This window comes from Phaethon aethereus, assembly GCF_964289735.1.
Source record: "Phaethon aethereus genome assembly, chromosome: 1".
NCBI lineage: Eukaryota > Metazoa > Chordata > Aves > Phaethontiformes > Phaethontidae > Phaethon > Phaethon aethereus.
Window position 1 is genome coordinate 220497554 of NC_138575.1, and position 12725 is coordinate 220510278.

The window sequence follows — 12725 nt, forward strand, 5'->3', positions numbered from 1 at the left end:
CTTTTACTTTGCAGCATCTCAACTGTTAGATATCACTGTTGCAGATCGAAGTCACTGGTCCAAGTCAATATTAGTTAGGAAATGTTGACCTCTATGTTATGGCTAAATGCCCGCACATGTTAGGCTAGCATGGAGCTCTAAATGATTCAGTTCTTACAAACTGCATCAAATGCTTATGGTAACTTTTTCTCACCCAATGGTTCTTCCTAGCCCAAGAAGAGCCTCCTCTCTGCTCGGCCTGAAGAATTTTAATTCACTTCCATTTAAAAGGCAGGGGAAATTCATGCATGAAATGTAAGTACAGGAGTGATTCAGAAGTGAGCAGGGAAACTACATTCTCATCTGGTAACAGATCTCATTCCCTTCTACCTTCTTTAATTTGCCTTAGAATTCTATTAAGCTGCTTCTTCCCTCACATCCACCAAAACACAAAATCTGATCATTATTCAAACACAGCAGCAGCCTCGATGCTAACGCTCAGCAACTTGTAATATTCTCCCAAGCATTTATGAAGTCGTTTTCAAAACGGAAATGTGATAATAGGCAATATCTAATACTGGATTTTGGTTTCACAGCAGTAGTGTTTATTGGAGATAGACCACAAGAAAATAGGGAAATAGGAGTACGTGTTTGAGTACATGCAGAACACACTGTAGAACTAAACATTCAGATGAGCCAAAAGCCACGTTTCCTCCAGGACTCTCTCGCTTGTATTCGTGAAACCCTTCCTGAGAGTAAACACAATATCCCTCCAGAGAGGTCTCAAACATTACCCTTCATGGTTCGAGTCTGGTGTCCCAGTAAGGATATGGGAAACCATCGTCAAAGACAAGCTGGGGGAAACAGCCACTTACACAAGTAAACTATTCCTGTAAAATCTGGTGGTTAGCGGGCTCACTATAAAAACAACATATATGGGCCCCCTTGCCCATAAAGGTGCCTCTCGTATACCATGACCATTTTACAGAAAGAACATTTTAAAAAAGCAATTTAGAAGATAGAGCAATTACTGGCCTCAGAAAAGCTTCCCCCCTTCCCCAGTGAAGCACTCAATAACTAAAACCATGTTTACTGTTCGGCTGTAGTCTTGCTGCTTGATGAGATGAAACTATACAGCATAACCTTTCCAGGTTCAGGTCGGAACTTCTTAAAACGCCTCGGTATCACAAAGTGATGTTTATTGGATTATAAGACATGGGCACACTTACTTCCTATGACCTCATTCATCCTGAACTTTTGTATTAAAAAATCATTACATCAGGCACAGAACAAAAGGTCAGATGTGCAAAAGCCAGAAGGAGAAAGACAAGTAACATTTTGTACCTACATCTTAAACACGTCATTTTCTTTATGCATTTAGCTCCCCAAGCATAATTTTGCACTGCACAAGAACATCTGAAGTTTGCTTTTTACCTGTATACACCAAAAGGGCAATACTCTCAGGAGTACAGGTAGGTACAGAGAAGTCACCCACTTTGTCCTGGCTGGAAATCAGAGTGAATATAGCCCAGGGCCCAAACACATCAGCCAGGCTGAAAGGCTGCGCAGGGTTATTCCATCATCCACATCCGTCTGCATAAGCCTGCAAACTCCTCTCTGCTAGTGATGAGGTTTCATCGCTCGATGACAGTTCAGAGCAATATAGTCAAGTTTCCAAATAAGTTTTTGGAAGTTTGCATATGATGCTACTCAGTCCTCCTACATTTATTTGTTACCTTCATATTTTGATAAATCCACTCCAACACCAGGCAGTTTTCCCATTTGGTATCAGTCTAGCTTTACCTTGGTACCTTAAAATGCTGCAGGAAAGGAACCTGCAGATTTGTTTCAGCGTGCACATCGTACTCCATTAGGTATTGCAAACACAAAGTCTTTCAGTTATTTGTTTTTTCCTGCTATGCTGGGAAAGCCTTTGTTTTAAAATGGGTAGAACTGAACTTTTGGCAGTTTTTCTAAAGCATTCATCCAGGTTTGTGAAACCTGCTCCTTCAAGCGAAAAGGCTTTTTCTTTGAGAAAGCATTACGCAAAGAGCAAGTGATTCAGCCCACGCCCCAGAGCCTAAATGTAGGAACAACTTGGGATTCTCAGCTCCCAGCCGCATGTTTTCCCTAAGCTGAACTACTTCCCAGGTACCCAAAATGCTACTTTTAGTGGAGACTGACATCTAAAAAAGACTAGATTTTTGAATCAAATGGGAAAATCTCTCATTTGAGGAATACAGAATCAATAGTTTAACCTGTGTATGACTTGCTTCCTACCAGGATAACACCGTCATGCAGTGAACACCAAATGGCACTAAGACACACCAATATTAGAAATCTTTTCTCATATGCTGGAAGATATTTCAAACTTAAAAGCTGAGGTCAGGAAGCATTAAACCAAGGTCTGTTCAGCAATGGACTTCTTGAAAACAACTAGCAACTTCTATTTGCTAAATTGAACCAGAGAAACTGGAGGAAGATTCACATGAATTACACACAAAGCCAGCAAAGAAAGATACAATAGCCCCTTTAGTATTTCCATTCTCTTGAAAAACAAAATACTTTAAAGCTCTGCATTTCCAAGCGTTCTGGACTGATCAAGAAGTATACGAGCCAATATATATCAGACACCTTCATTCCCTTTGTTGGAAAACAACTTGCTCTAAACTTCAACCACAGTATATAATAAGCCTGAAAGGCATTTATGGTTGATTAAGCAGCTGTCATACCCAAGGCTTTCACAGGATCTGTGCCCTGGTGTGCCAAATCCTATGCACAGAAGTACGAGACAAACCCTGCCTCACGGAGCACAAAACATACATATTAAACTATACGACAGAAGAACAAAGGATGTGGGTGGATGCAGAAGGAAAATAACAGAATCTCAGCAAAAAGTCACAAAAAAAGTTACAGCTTGTCACTCACTTGGTTGCTAATGACAGATAAGTGTAATTTTTATGCATTAAAGCAAGTGAGTTTTCAGGAAACGGTATGTATTTTAAGCATGATTTTTTTTCCCCATTAAGATGGCAACATGGCAGAAAGTAAGAAGGCTCCTGGAAGAAGAGACAGGCTCACAAATGAGGTCCCTGAATTCCACAGGTGTTAACACTTCATATCTGAAAGTGAAGCTTTGTCTCCAGAGCACACACCCAACTCATTAGGAAAAATTATACACTACATCTTTTTCCTACACTAACACATTGTGCCATGGCTTGATAACAGACTCCCCACTTTCCTATCTCTTTCAATTTCAAAATGTAGTGCTTATATATACTACAAAGCAGTTTAACTTGGCAAATCATATGTGTTTATGTCAGCTTAACTATATCAGGAATCCATTTTCCTTTTGATTACTAAATTTTGGTTCTATTTTAAACACATACTCATTTTTTTAAATAAAACTTAGTAGTCTGAAGAGCGAACGCACGGAGACGATGACAGCTACATAGTACACAAGTGATCTAACACACAGAGCATGCTTGCGGGGGGCTGGTCCCCAAAATTATTTTGGAGAAGTGACTCTAGGCACAGCCTGTAGTGCCACCTCTCCTTTTCCACCCAACCACACTCACCCCACCTCATCTACTCCGTACTCTCTACAACCAGAGCAAGAAGCACAGCCTCCAGCACTGCCGGGGCTCGGGCTGCAGGTGTGGCGATCAGTACAGGTTGAAGAACCAAGATCGGCTCCTCCGCAAGTTACCATCGGCCTTTGCTGATCAGTACAGATTGCCTATGGGCAAGGATAGGGCAGGCTTTCATCTGAATGAAAGGGTGACTGTTGTTACAGCTAATCCAGTCTCATTTCAACCTATTTTATCTTGGCATGGGCGATAGGAAAGGAAAAAAAGAAAGCCTTCCAACAAATTTGCAAGAAACATATGTAAATTCCCCAATTCTAAATGATCTGGCTAGGTATCAGCCCATTGCTACCCTAGGAGACTTTCAGGAATGAAACCTCTCCTAAAAGCTTTTGGCTCTGTGCAGCTGGAGAAGGTAGTTTGTGGTTTTTCAGGTGCAGTCCCTTCCTCTTAACATTAAAATGAACGCTTGGCACTTTACAAGATGAGGACTCTGCTCTGGCTTCAACCTGTGCTCTTTCAAGAACACTTTTCCCTATGCAGTTAAATTGGCCACAGATTCAGACAGTACATTCTTTCTGAACTGTACATTTTATGATCTTAGTTTAGGGGCCTCATAAAAGATGTAGTGTGCAAGTCACAGTATCCTACACTCAAAGGGTCATAACCACTGCATCCACACCGATACCCACAGAACTCTTAAAGACACTTCTGCGCGGTAGTGTTTATTGCCAAAACAAATTTCTAGTTCCTAACATTTCTGCCGTTCAGCTTCCCATGGAACAGTTTAATAGTTTCTATTATAAAGTTGATTTTCTCACATGTTAGATAGTCTAATAGAGCCAGGAACTGGACATCTTGCCTCATTTCGCGTTTAAGAGCTGAATTTCAGTTCAGTTTCTTACATATGGCACTAGTACATAAGCATTCAACTTTTATTCCATGTAGCTATTAGGAAGATATCTGTTTGACTGCAACTAAAATACGTCAAGAAGTATTTTGCTTTTCTTCTACACTTCTGTGAATGTTACTTACCTCGTGCAATAGACAAACAACTGAAACAAAAATTACTATTCCCGCGAGAGCAGTATTGGCTGATCAACATCTCTAGCAGGTTACATAAAGCATGTAAACGTCTGCCACCATGTGGACACAGCAACCCTGGACACACAAAAGGAGGGCTAGACACAAATTATTGGCTTGGATCTGTATTGCACTGATGTGAAAACAAACATCCTTGGGGGAGCTGACAAAAGATTGTTTGAGTGATTTTTTTTTGTGTCAAATGGCAAAGTTCATCTGTTGCTAATGACTGTCAGATGAAAGCAGAACTAGTCTTTGGCCAGGGCTGAGCAAATCATGCCAATGTGAATAGGAGTATCACACTAACATCACTCAAAAGTTGTCTGACAAAACAAATCAAGCCTGGACCAGAAGAGAAGCCTTGCCTTGCAAGGCAATCGTGAGCATGCATTCAGCATGAACACAAAAAAACCCCTTAACTCATGCAGTGTAACAAATCAAAAAGATGTCACAAAACCTGGAAGCGGTGTCTGGTAAGGGAGGCTCTGACTGCCACCAACAGCAGAGCCTCCCTGACAATCACCAGCGATGAACTGGGGTAAAACTAGACACATTCACTCCTTAGCTTGGCTCTAGGAAATCTAAGAGTTGTAGAACAGTCCAAATTATTTGATACCCAGTTTTGCAAGACTCCTTTCAACAGTCAGTAACTTAGACAAGGACAGAACACCACCACTTCTGAGGCCATGTCCACCAAAGCCAGATGGAGGTAGTGACCAAGGTGACAGCAGCAACAAGACCTGAAGGAGTCTTGCACTGATTGTAGTTCTGGCCTATGGTTCTATAGGGAAACTGGGCCGAGACTCAGAATACGGAATCCAGAAGATCAAGAGACAAATTCACTTCCACCCTATTCGGTGGCTGACCGAAATACCAAATCATCATTTGATACTCAGAGTTGCAAATAAGTTGATTGTCCTGTGGACAAGAAAATAGCTTCCATAACTGCATTTCTGACTGGGACCAGAAGAAACTAGCTCTATAGCTATAAAGGAATTACTTCCCCTCCAAGCAATCTTGCTACTGTACAAGGAATAGTGACTGTCAAGTATTATGCAAGAGACAACCTCTTGAATACCTGAAGGAATTGGAATTTTCAAGAACAAGACAGTCATGCTTTCTTCAATGGCTACACATCACATATGCATGGGTTAAAAATAATAACCAATACAGGAAAGAAACCATGTAATATCACCTTGCATACAAGTTTGGGGCCAGATATTCTCCAGAAGTGACAGCATGTGTGCTCATTAAGGACTCACCTCAAGAAGGATGGTCACTAAAATCATGGTTAATAAGATCACCTCTTCATATGTAATGAAGAACCTACATCGAAGTCAGGCCCAAGCAATCATGGCTCTGGGAATGCAGGAAAGATATAGCAAAACAGCCAGTAAAGCAGCAATACAGTTTCTTTCTTTCTACAGGCCTGAGAGTTGAAACTCGAAGCCACCACACTCTCACCCTTCCACACTCTAAGGTTAAAAAGAAAAAATCTAAAAGAACTAAGAGGAAAAAACCTGGAATGCCACAATCACTGCTCAAGGACTTGTGAGAGCTCAGTTTAGCAAGGTCCACGCCCATGCCCTAGCTGAGCTGTGTGCTACGTGCATTATGTTCAGCGCAATGAGAATGCTCCGAGAGATGCTAGCTTACCCGTGCTGCACGTTTGCTTATCACCCACAAAAACTCTCACAACACTTCAGCGAGTTCCTAACATTCATCCATTAGAACAGGAGGTTTTCACGGTGTAATCTCAACTCCTCTACTGTGAAAACCAATACAAGAGTTCATTTCATTTTCCTCCTAAAGCCTCGTCTTCCTCAGATACTCCACACACACCCATAACTTAGCAGCTGCAGAGTTGGTGGGGCCAGCTACCTACTGAATGATCTCCCAGTGCCTAGTGCTTTTGAAAGCTGAGCAGTTCACTCCCATTTTTAGCAACTGTATTGTGCTTCACCTTTGACAATGCTGTGGAACGAGTGATCTTTTTTTGTTGCTATTATAAGACATAAGTCACTAATTTCCCTTTGAAAAAAAATAATGTATGTTCGTTAGAGTCAAAGAGCTAAAATCTTAACTGGAAATTTATGGTCTTACCTAATATTATCCAACATAAAAAGCTATTCTGTGAACTTCATGAGGGATTCAATTTTACAAATTGAAAATATGGGGATTGAAACAATTTGTGCTCACGTACAGATGGAAGTTATTATGAACTCTCGGAATTAACACACATTGTTTTGACTTCGGAATGTAACAGCAAAGCAAGTTTCTCCAAATAAATGCTCTACCAAGCTAGCACTGGGCTGCTTCTAATTCCAGATGAATTCTCCTGAGTGCAAGATGTGGTTTTCATTGTTATTATCCTGCTGTTTAACAAAACAGTACCACTTTATCTCTAGAAGAGTTTGGATTTCAGTAATTTTACTTAGTATCAACCCAGTCTCACTTCTTCCCCATTCACATTTCTCCTTGCCACCAGAACTCCAGGTAATTGTGAAAAGAAAAAAAAAAAAATATTCTGTGAAACAAGGGAAGCTTATACAAATCCTTTCAAATATTTCTTTAGGTTGACACAAGTTTTTCTGGGCTCTTTGTTTGTCACCCACACCGATCAAGACTTGCATGAATGATTCAAGTAAGGCGATGGAGACCCAAGCTCTTCTCTTAACACTCCGGTAGAGCCAGCACTGTTCCTCCTGGACACCTCCAATCTTCCCACAGCAGCTAGAGGGTATTAAGCCATTGATCCGCATTTATTCATGACAGAATAATTTGCAGGACTGGTTCCTTCAATTAAGGCCAACACCTCTGGGCCTTAAAAGCATTCCCTCACAGGTCGTGATGGTCTAGAGATAGGAGGCAGTTGCTCACTCTCCAAGCAGACTTAATTATTTTCACACCTCCACATGAACTAAGCATATCTGGGAGCTTCTCTCAAAGCAGCCTTAAGATCTTCTAAAAGCTACTTAAATTCAACAGTTCCAGCCTCCAATGCAACACACAAAAGATTCTATCTCAGGTTTCTACATCAAGTCAGTCCCCGAGTACAGCAGTGTTGCGACGTATTTCTACGTTACCTACCTGTTGTGCTTTCACGCTGCTTTCACAATGGAATTTCCCCTTGGCAGAACTATAAAAAGCTGCAGTATTTGACCAAGGATATCAAAACAAAGGTGACTACAACAGTTTATAAGGACTTCAGTAACACCTTCCTGATTAAATAAGTAGTACAATCCCCCCAAATATTCCGATTTACTTTTATTATGTTTTCATATTCAGCAGCATACAATCTCAAGCATTAACATGTGAACCACTGGTGTTGCACAAACCACTTCAAAGTTTGGCCACTGACTACTCTACCTTGTATGAGCACCAGTGACCTCATGTAAATTTGGAAACTTTTTTATACAAATACGTACTTAAAGTCTTCATTTACTTTTATGAGTTTGAACACATACCAGTGATTTCAGAAACCAACTGCAAGGACTTGGAAAGCAACATGGGTGAGTGACCAACTGTTCATAGTCTTTTAAAAATAAGACAAGTATAAAATCAGAACGAGCGATTTCAGCAGATCTAACAGTGGTAACATTTCAGAGACAAGTCAAAGAGAAAAACAGGAAAACAAGTGGTGGCAGTTACTATAAAGACAGATAGGACAGGCACAAGTGCCAGCTAACCCAGACTACAGAAAATAACGGAAAGGCTACCAACTTGGGCTTAATGAAGAGTTCATAATTTCAACCAAGAGAGAAGCACAAAGCACTTGCATCACATAACTGAACAGCAAACTGCAGAATAGGAACAAAAACATGAAAAGCTGAAAAGCAAAGCAAGCAGCATCATGACTCACAGGTTACAGAATGAACTAATTTATTTACATAAGTAGATATTAAGGAAAGCATTGATTTGATGGTAATGGAGAGAGAAAGCTATCAAACCATTTGAAGAAAAGAGTATTTAATCCTTTTTTCTCACTAGTCTTCCCTATGAAAGTCAAGTGTGAACAGCTGGCTGCCATTATTAATACCAGCAACAAAGAGTCACAGCCTAAACTATATTAACAGCTTGGTTAAGTGAATTTCCAAGATTAGCAGGACTTGATTAACTTCATCTTAAGATATTTTAGCTTTAAGTAATTTCAGAACCATTGGAGGTTATCTTCCAAAATACACTAAGCATGGGCAAGATACCAAAAGTCTGGAAAACGGTAAATGCAATTCACGCTTAAAAAACAAACAACACAAGAAGACCCAGAAGGTTTACTCCAATTTGGGGTAGGGAATGGGGAAAAAACTGGTGGAACAGGGAACTGGAAAGAGAAAAACAAACCAAACAACCAGCAACTAAGCGTAAAAAAGACCAGGTTTTTCCAAGAATAAAACTGTCAGACCTATCTAGTTTCAAGCCTTACAAAAAAGGTTAGAAACTGAAATGTCATATTTCTGTTGGAATTTAAATAAATCTCTTGGCACTTTATGGTGTAATATGCTCACAAGCATGCTGAGGAAATGGGATATCGATGAAGTACGAATGAATACAGAGCAAGTACTCTTTGGGTGTAGTTAAACAATGGTTCATGGCTGTAAATGGAAGTGCTAGTGAAGCGGGGCTCCACCTGGGTCTAGGCTTTATCCCAGTTCTAATCAATATTTTAATTAGGTGACCTGGATAAAGAATAGGCTCCCATGCAGATAGCTCCAAGCTGAGAATGAGTTCTCAACCTACCTTTCCCCATCTTCTAGAGTTATGTCACCAAATCAGAGACACAAGAAAAAGGGGCATCTAAAGTACATTCAAGGTACAGCATGTAAAACATTCATTGAGTCACCTGCACAAATTCAGAACAGACTATGTTGTTGCTGTGCAGAAGACAATTGGGGTTGCTGGTTGCACTGAATCACAAAATTCACCATTTTAGGCTGTTAAGAGTACAAATCTATCAGAACATAATGAAATGAAAAAAAACATGAAGAGACCTATGAAGCATTTCTCCCATCCTACTCAATGTTTTGAAGGCAACAGTTGCACACCTTTGGGCACTGCACTTCAAGAAAGATGTGGATTCAGCTGGAGAATAGAAGACAAGAAGAATGCTCAGAAATTAAGAGACATGACCCATGAGAGGACACTTCATAAAGGAGAAGTTGTCTTTTAATGCATAAAAGTTTGCAACAAGGAAGAGAATTAAATGAACAGATTATAATAATAAGTGATTATGTGGCTAAACAGAAGCAGGACAGAATTAGATTAGATATCGGAAAAGACTTTAATAGCCAGGACAGCCAATCACTGGAAAAGACTACTTAGATCACAGGCTTTCCTTCAGGGAAAGTTATAAAATCATCCACCGGGGATGACATAAGAGCAGCTGACCCCACCCTAGGACTAGGCAACAATCTAAACGGCCGCCTCTGGTCCCTTTCAGACCAGCTTTTTGCACATTTTCTGAATTCCATATCAAATGAGTTTGCAGCGGTTATTAGTATCATCTCAAATACAAATTTGTAAACTTGTAAACTCTCATGCGTTTGCCAAAGTAAAGGATGTTCTTTAAATACATTAAGAGCAAGGAAGTAAAGATGATTATATTTAAAAAAAAAAAAGTCTAAAGTCATGCATTGGCAAGACTTAAGATTTTTAAGCTTGTTGTGTTTCCTTATAAGAGTAGAATACTAGTTAAAGTAATAATACAGCAAAATTAAAGCAGCAATGACAATGACACAGACATATCTTCAAGTATGACAGAATAAAAAATGCCAGAAAACATCTACAGTTTTCAAAACAGTGTGTAAAGACTCATAGTATTTATTTGAAAAGGAAAAGCTTCATTATTAGCTAGCAAGCCCTTTTCCAAAGCACCACAAGAGAAAGCCTCGAGTGCAAAGCAGTAAGATAAGACAATGATTTAAAGAACACCTCCACTAGTTCACAGATGCTCGCCATACAGAGTAGCATCACAAGACAGTAGATGCACGTTCGTGCCATACTGACACTAAGCACATCATAGATATTAATAAGAAAAAAAAAAATCTCAGTGTACCAACCTGTGCTATATTTTTGTTGAGAAGATATACTCCATATTCAAACTGAAGCTTCTCCCCTCCTTTTGGATATAAAGGAAATCTGATGGGAAAGAAAAAAAAAAAGAACAAAGCATTTAAGGTGAAATTATTCAGATGCTTAAGTAAACTTTAAAAAGCCACAGATTCCTTTTCTGAGTGAGAAGGTAAAGGTTTAAAAAGCCTCCCTTGCTGACTTCTCCCAGGAACTCCCTCTACAGGATGTACTTAGGAACCCTCTGCAACTCCAGTCAATCAGCCTTTAAAAAACTGATGTCAAAATTCAGCTAATGAATTACATTTTCTAAAGTATTTTAGGTTTCTAGAAGTTGCTTTATGACTCTCCCAGTGCTGTGGCATTCTTCTCACTAAATGAAGCACAGTTTAAGAAGCATGCAGCATAATACCAGATCCTATGTTATTCCTTTGTATTCAACCAGTTGCATTTCATTAGGTCATTATAAACAGTCTTTTAAGAAAAGTTCTATTTTGATAGTTGTTTTGTGATTGAGAGGACAAATCTCTTCACACACAGAAGACTTTTGCTGACTCATTTACCATCACACCAGCACAATGCTCAGAGAATATAAGTGATTTCTGTCTTTTCAACAAGCTTCACACACGCACCAAAGGCTCCAGTTACAGCGTCATGATCACTACAGCCCTTGCAAATATTATTTTCCTAAAATTTATTTCTCTCCTTTAATACAGAAAAGCATTTTCCACAATTTTAAATACCTAAATGTAGCAAATAGCTTATAAGAAAGTAGCACAGCTTATTTCTGTCTTCACTGCTCTGTGAGATCAGAGAACCAAAGCTTTAATCCCTAAAGTATTGAAGCTGTTTGACAGTCTGTGTTAAAGAACGTAATTTTATGCATACATTCTAGGAATCTTTGCTTAAGTGAAAAGGTTCTCATGAACAGTTTTAATATTGCACTTCTTCGGATTTTCTTTTCACTCTTCCTTACCACCAGAGGTTACAAGGTCATCATGGTCAATACAGTAATTGTAGTACAATCTAAAACTTATGTTTATGGGAACTACGCCATGAAACGAGCTTTTGCCTTTTAAAGAACCGAATGTTCTGTAGCTCCTAATCAAGATGTTGAGTGTATTATCTACACAAAACCCACATTACATCAGAAACCAAAGTCTCTCTCAAATATATGATAATAAATATAGGAGATCAATATCTACTAGAAACAACACACATTCTAGAGAGGTGATTACGCAAAGCGTATTTTATCATCAATCAGCCCCACAGTAGAGTATATTTGCAACTTTTAAGGAGAATTATATAGCACCATTAAAGGTAAAGGTTAACAGGTCATGATCATAGCAGATAAAATATTAAGACATCAGCTTCAAGTTTTATGCTACTTTTAAACCCACTAGGTCACTTCAAGTTGAGGAATATAAAAATTGCCATGAATAGTATATATCTAGCTCACCTTGCTTAATAGATCTATAAATCCAACTAGTTCCCCATGCAAGAAAATAAAACCTTTCAAAATGAACACATGCTACAAAAATTCCACGACGCATTATCCTAAGTGTAAAATACAAATCAAAAAGGAATTAATTTCAATGTCTACAACTACACTACCCAAGTAGAGCAGGATTTAGATTTAAAGGATACCTTTACAATTAACAGGCTAAAACTCACTCAAGCTTGACAATAAAAGCACCATTAGGAACACAAGCCATGTTTCACTAGAAGATAGTATTTCATTAAGTCACTAGTAATGGGAACCATGTATTCTATTATTAGATACAGAGCTCTTCAATACATGCAGTACAGAAAGGAGGATAAAAACTGTTTTACGGCACTCGCTACCACCTCCGACACAAACTTCTTTTATGTGGTAAAGATTAAGCTTTTCTGTTTATCACGTTGGTCCTGCTTCTTTGCTTATATTCACATTTCTGTCCTCTAAGTTCCACTAATTAATCTTGAAATACTCTAAACTACATACAGCCTCATGTCAGCTTTCATAACGTA

General features: G+C 39.1%; 1 protein-coding gene across 2 annotated transcripts in view; it reads right to left on the minus strand.

Moving 5' to 3' along the window:
• Window positions 1-12725, minus strand: part of UVRAG (UV radiation resistance associated) — a gene marked incomplete at its 5' end in the record, with an annotated part of 104154 nt that overhangs the window by 20919 nt on the left and 70510 nt on the right. For both annotated transcript variants that reach the window (XM_082009508.1, XM_082009507.1), the window contains one exon: window positions 10706-10784. In XM_082009508.1, the coding sequence (XP_081865634.1) occupies window positions 10706-10784 (79 nt within the window). The remainder of the gene's footprint in view (window positions 1-10705; window positions 10785-12725) is intronic.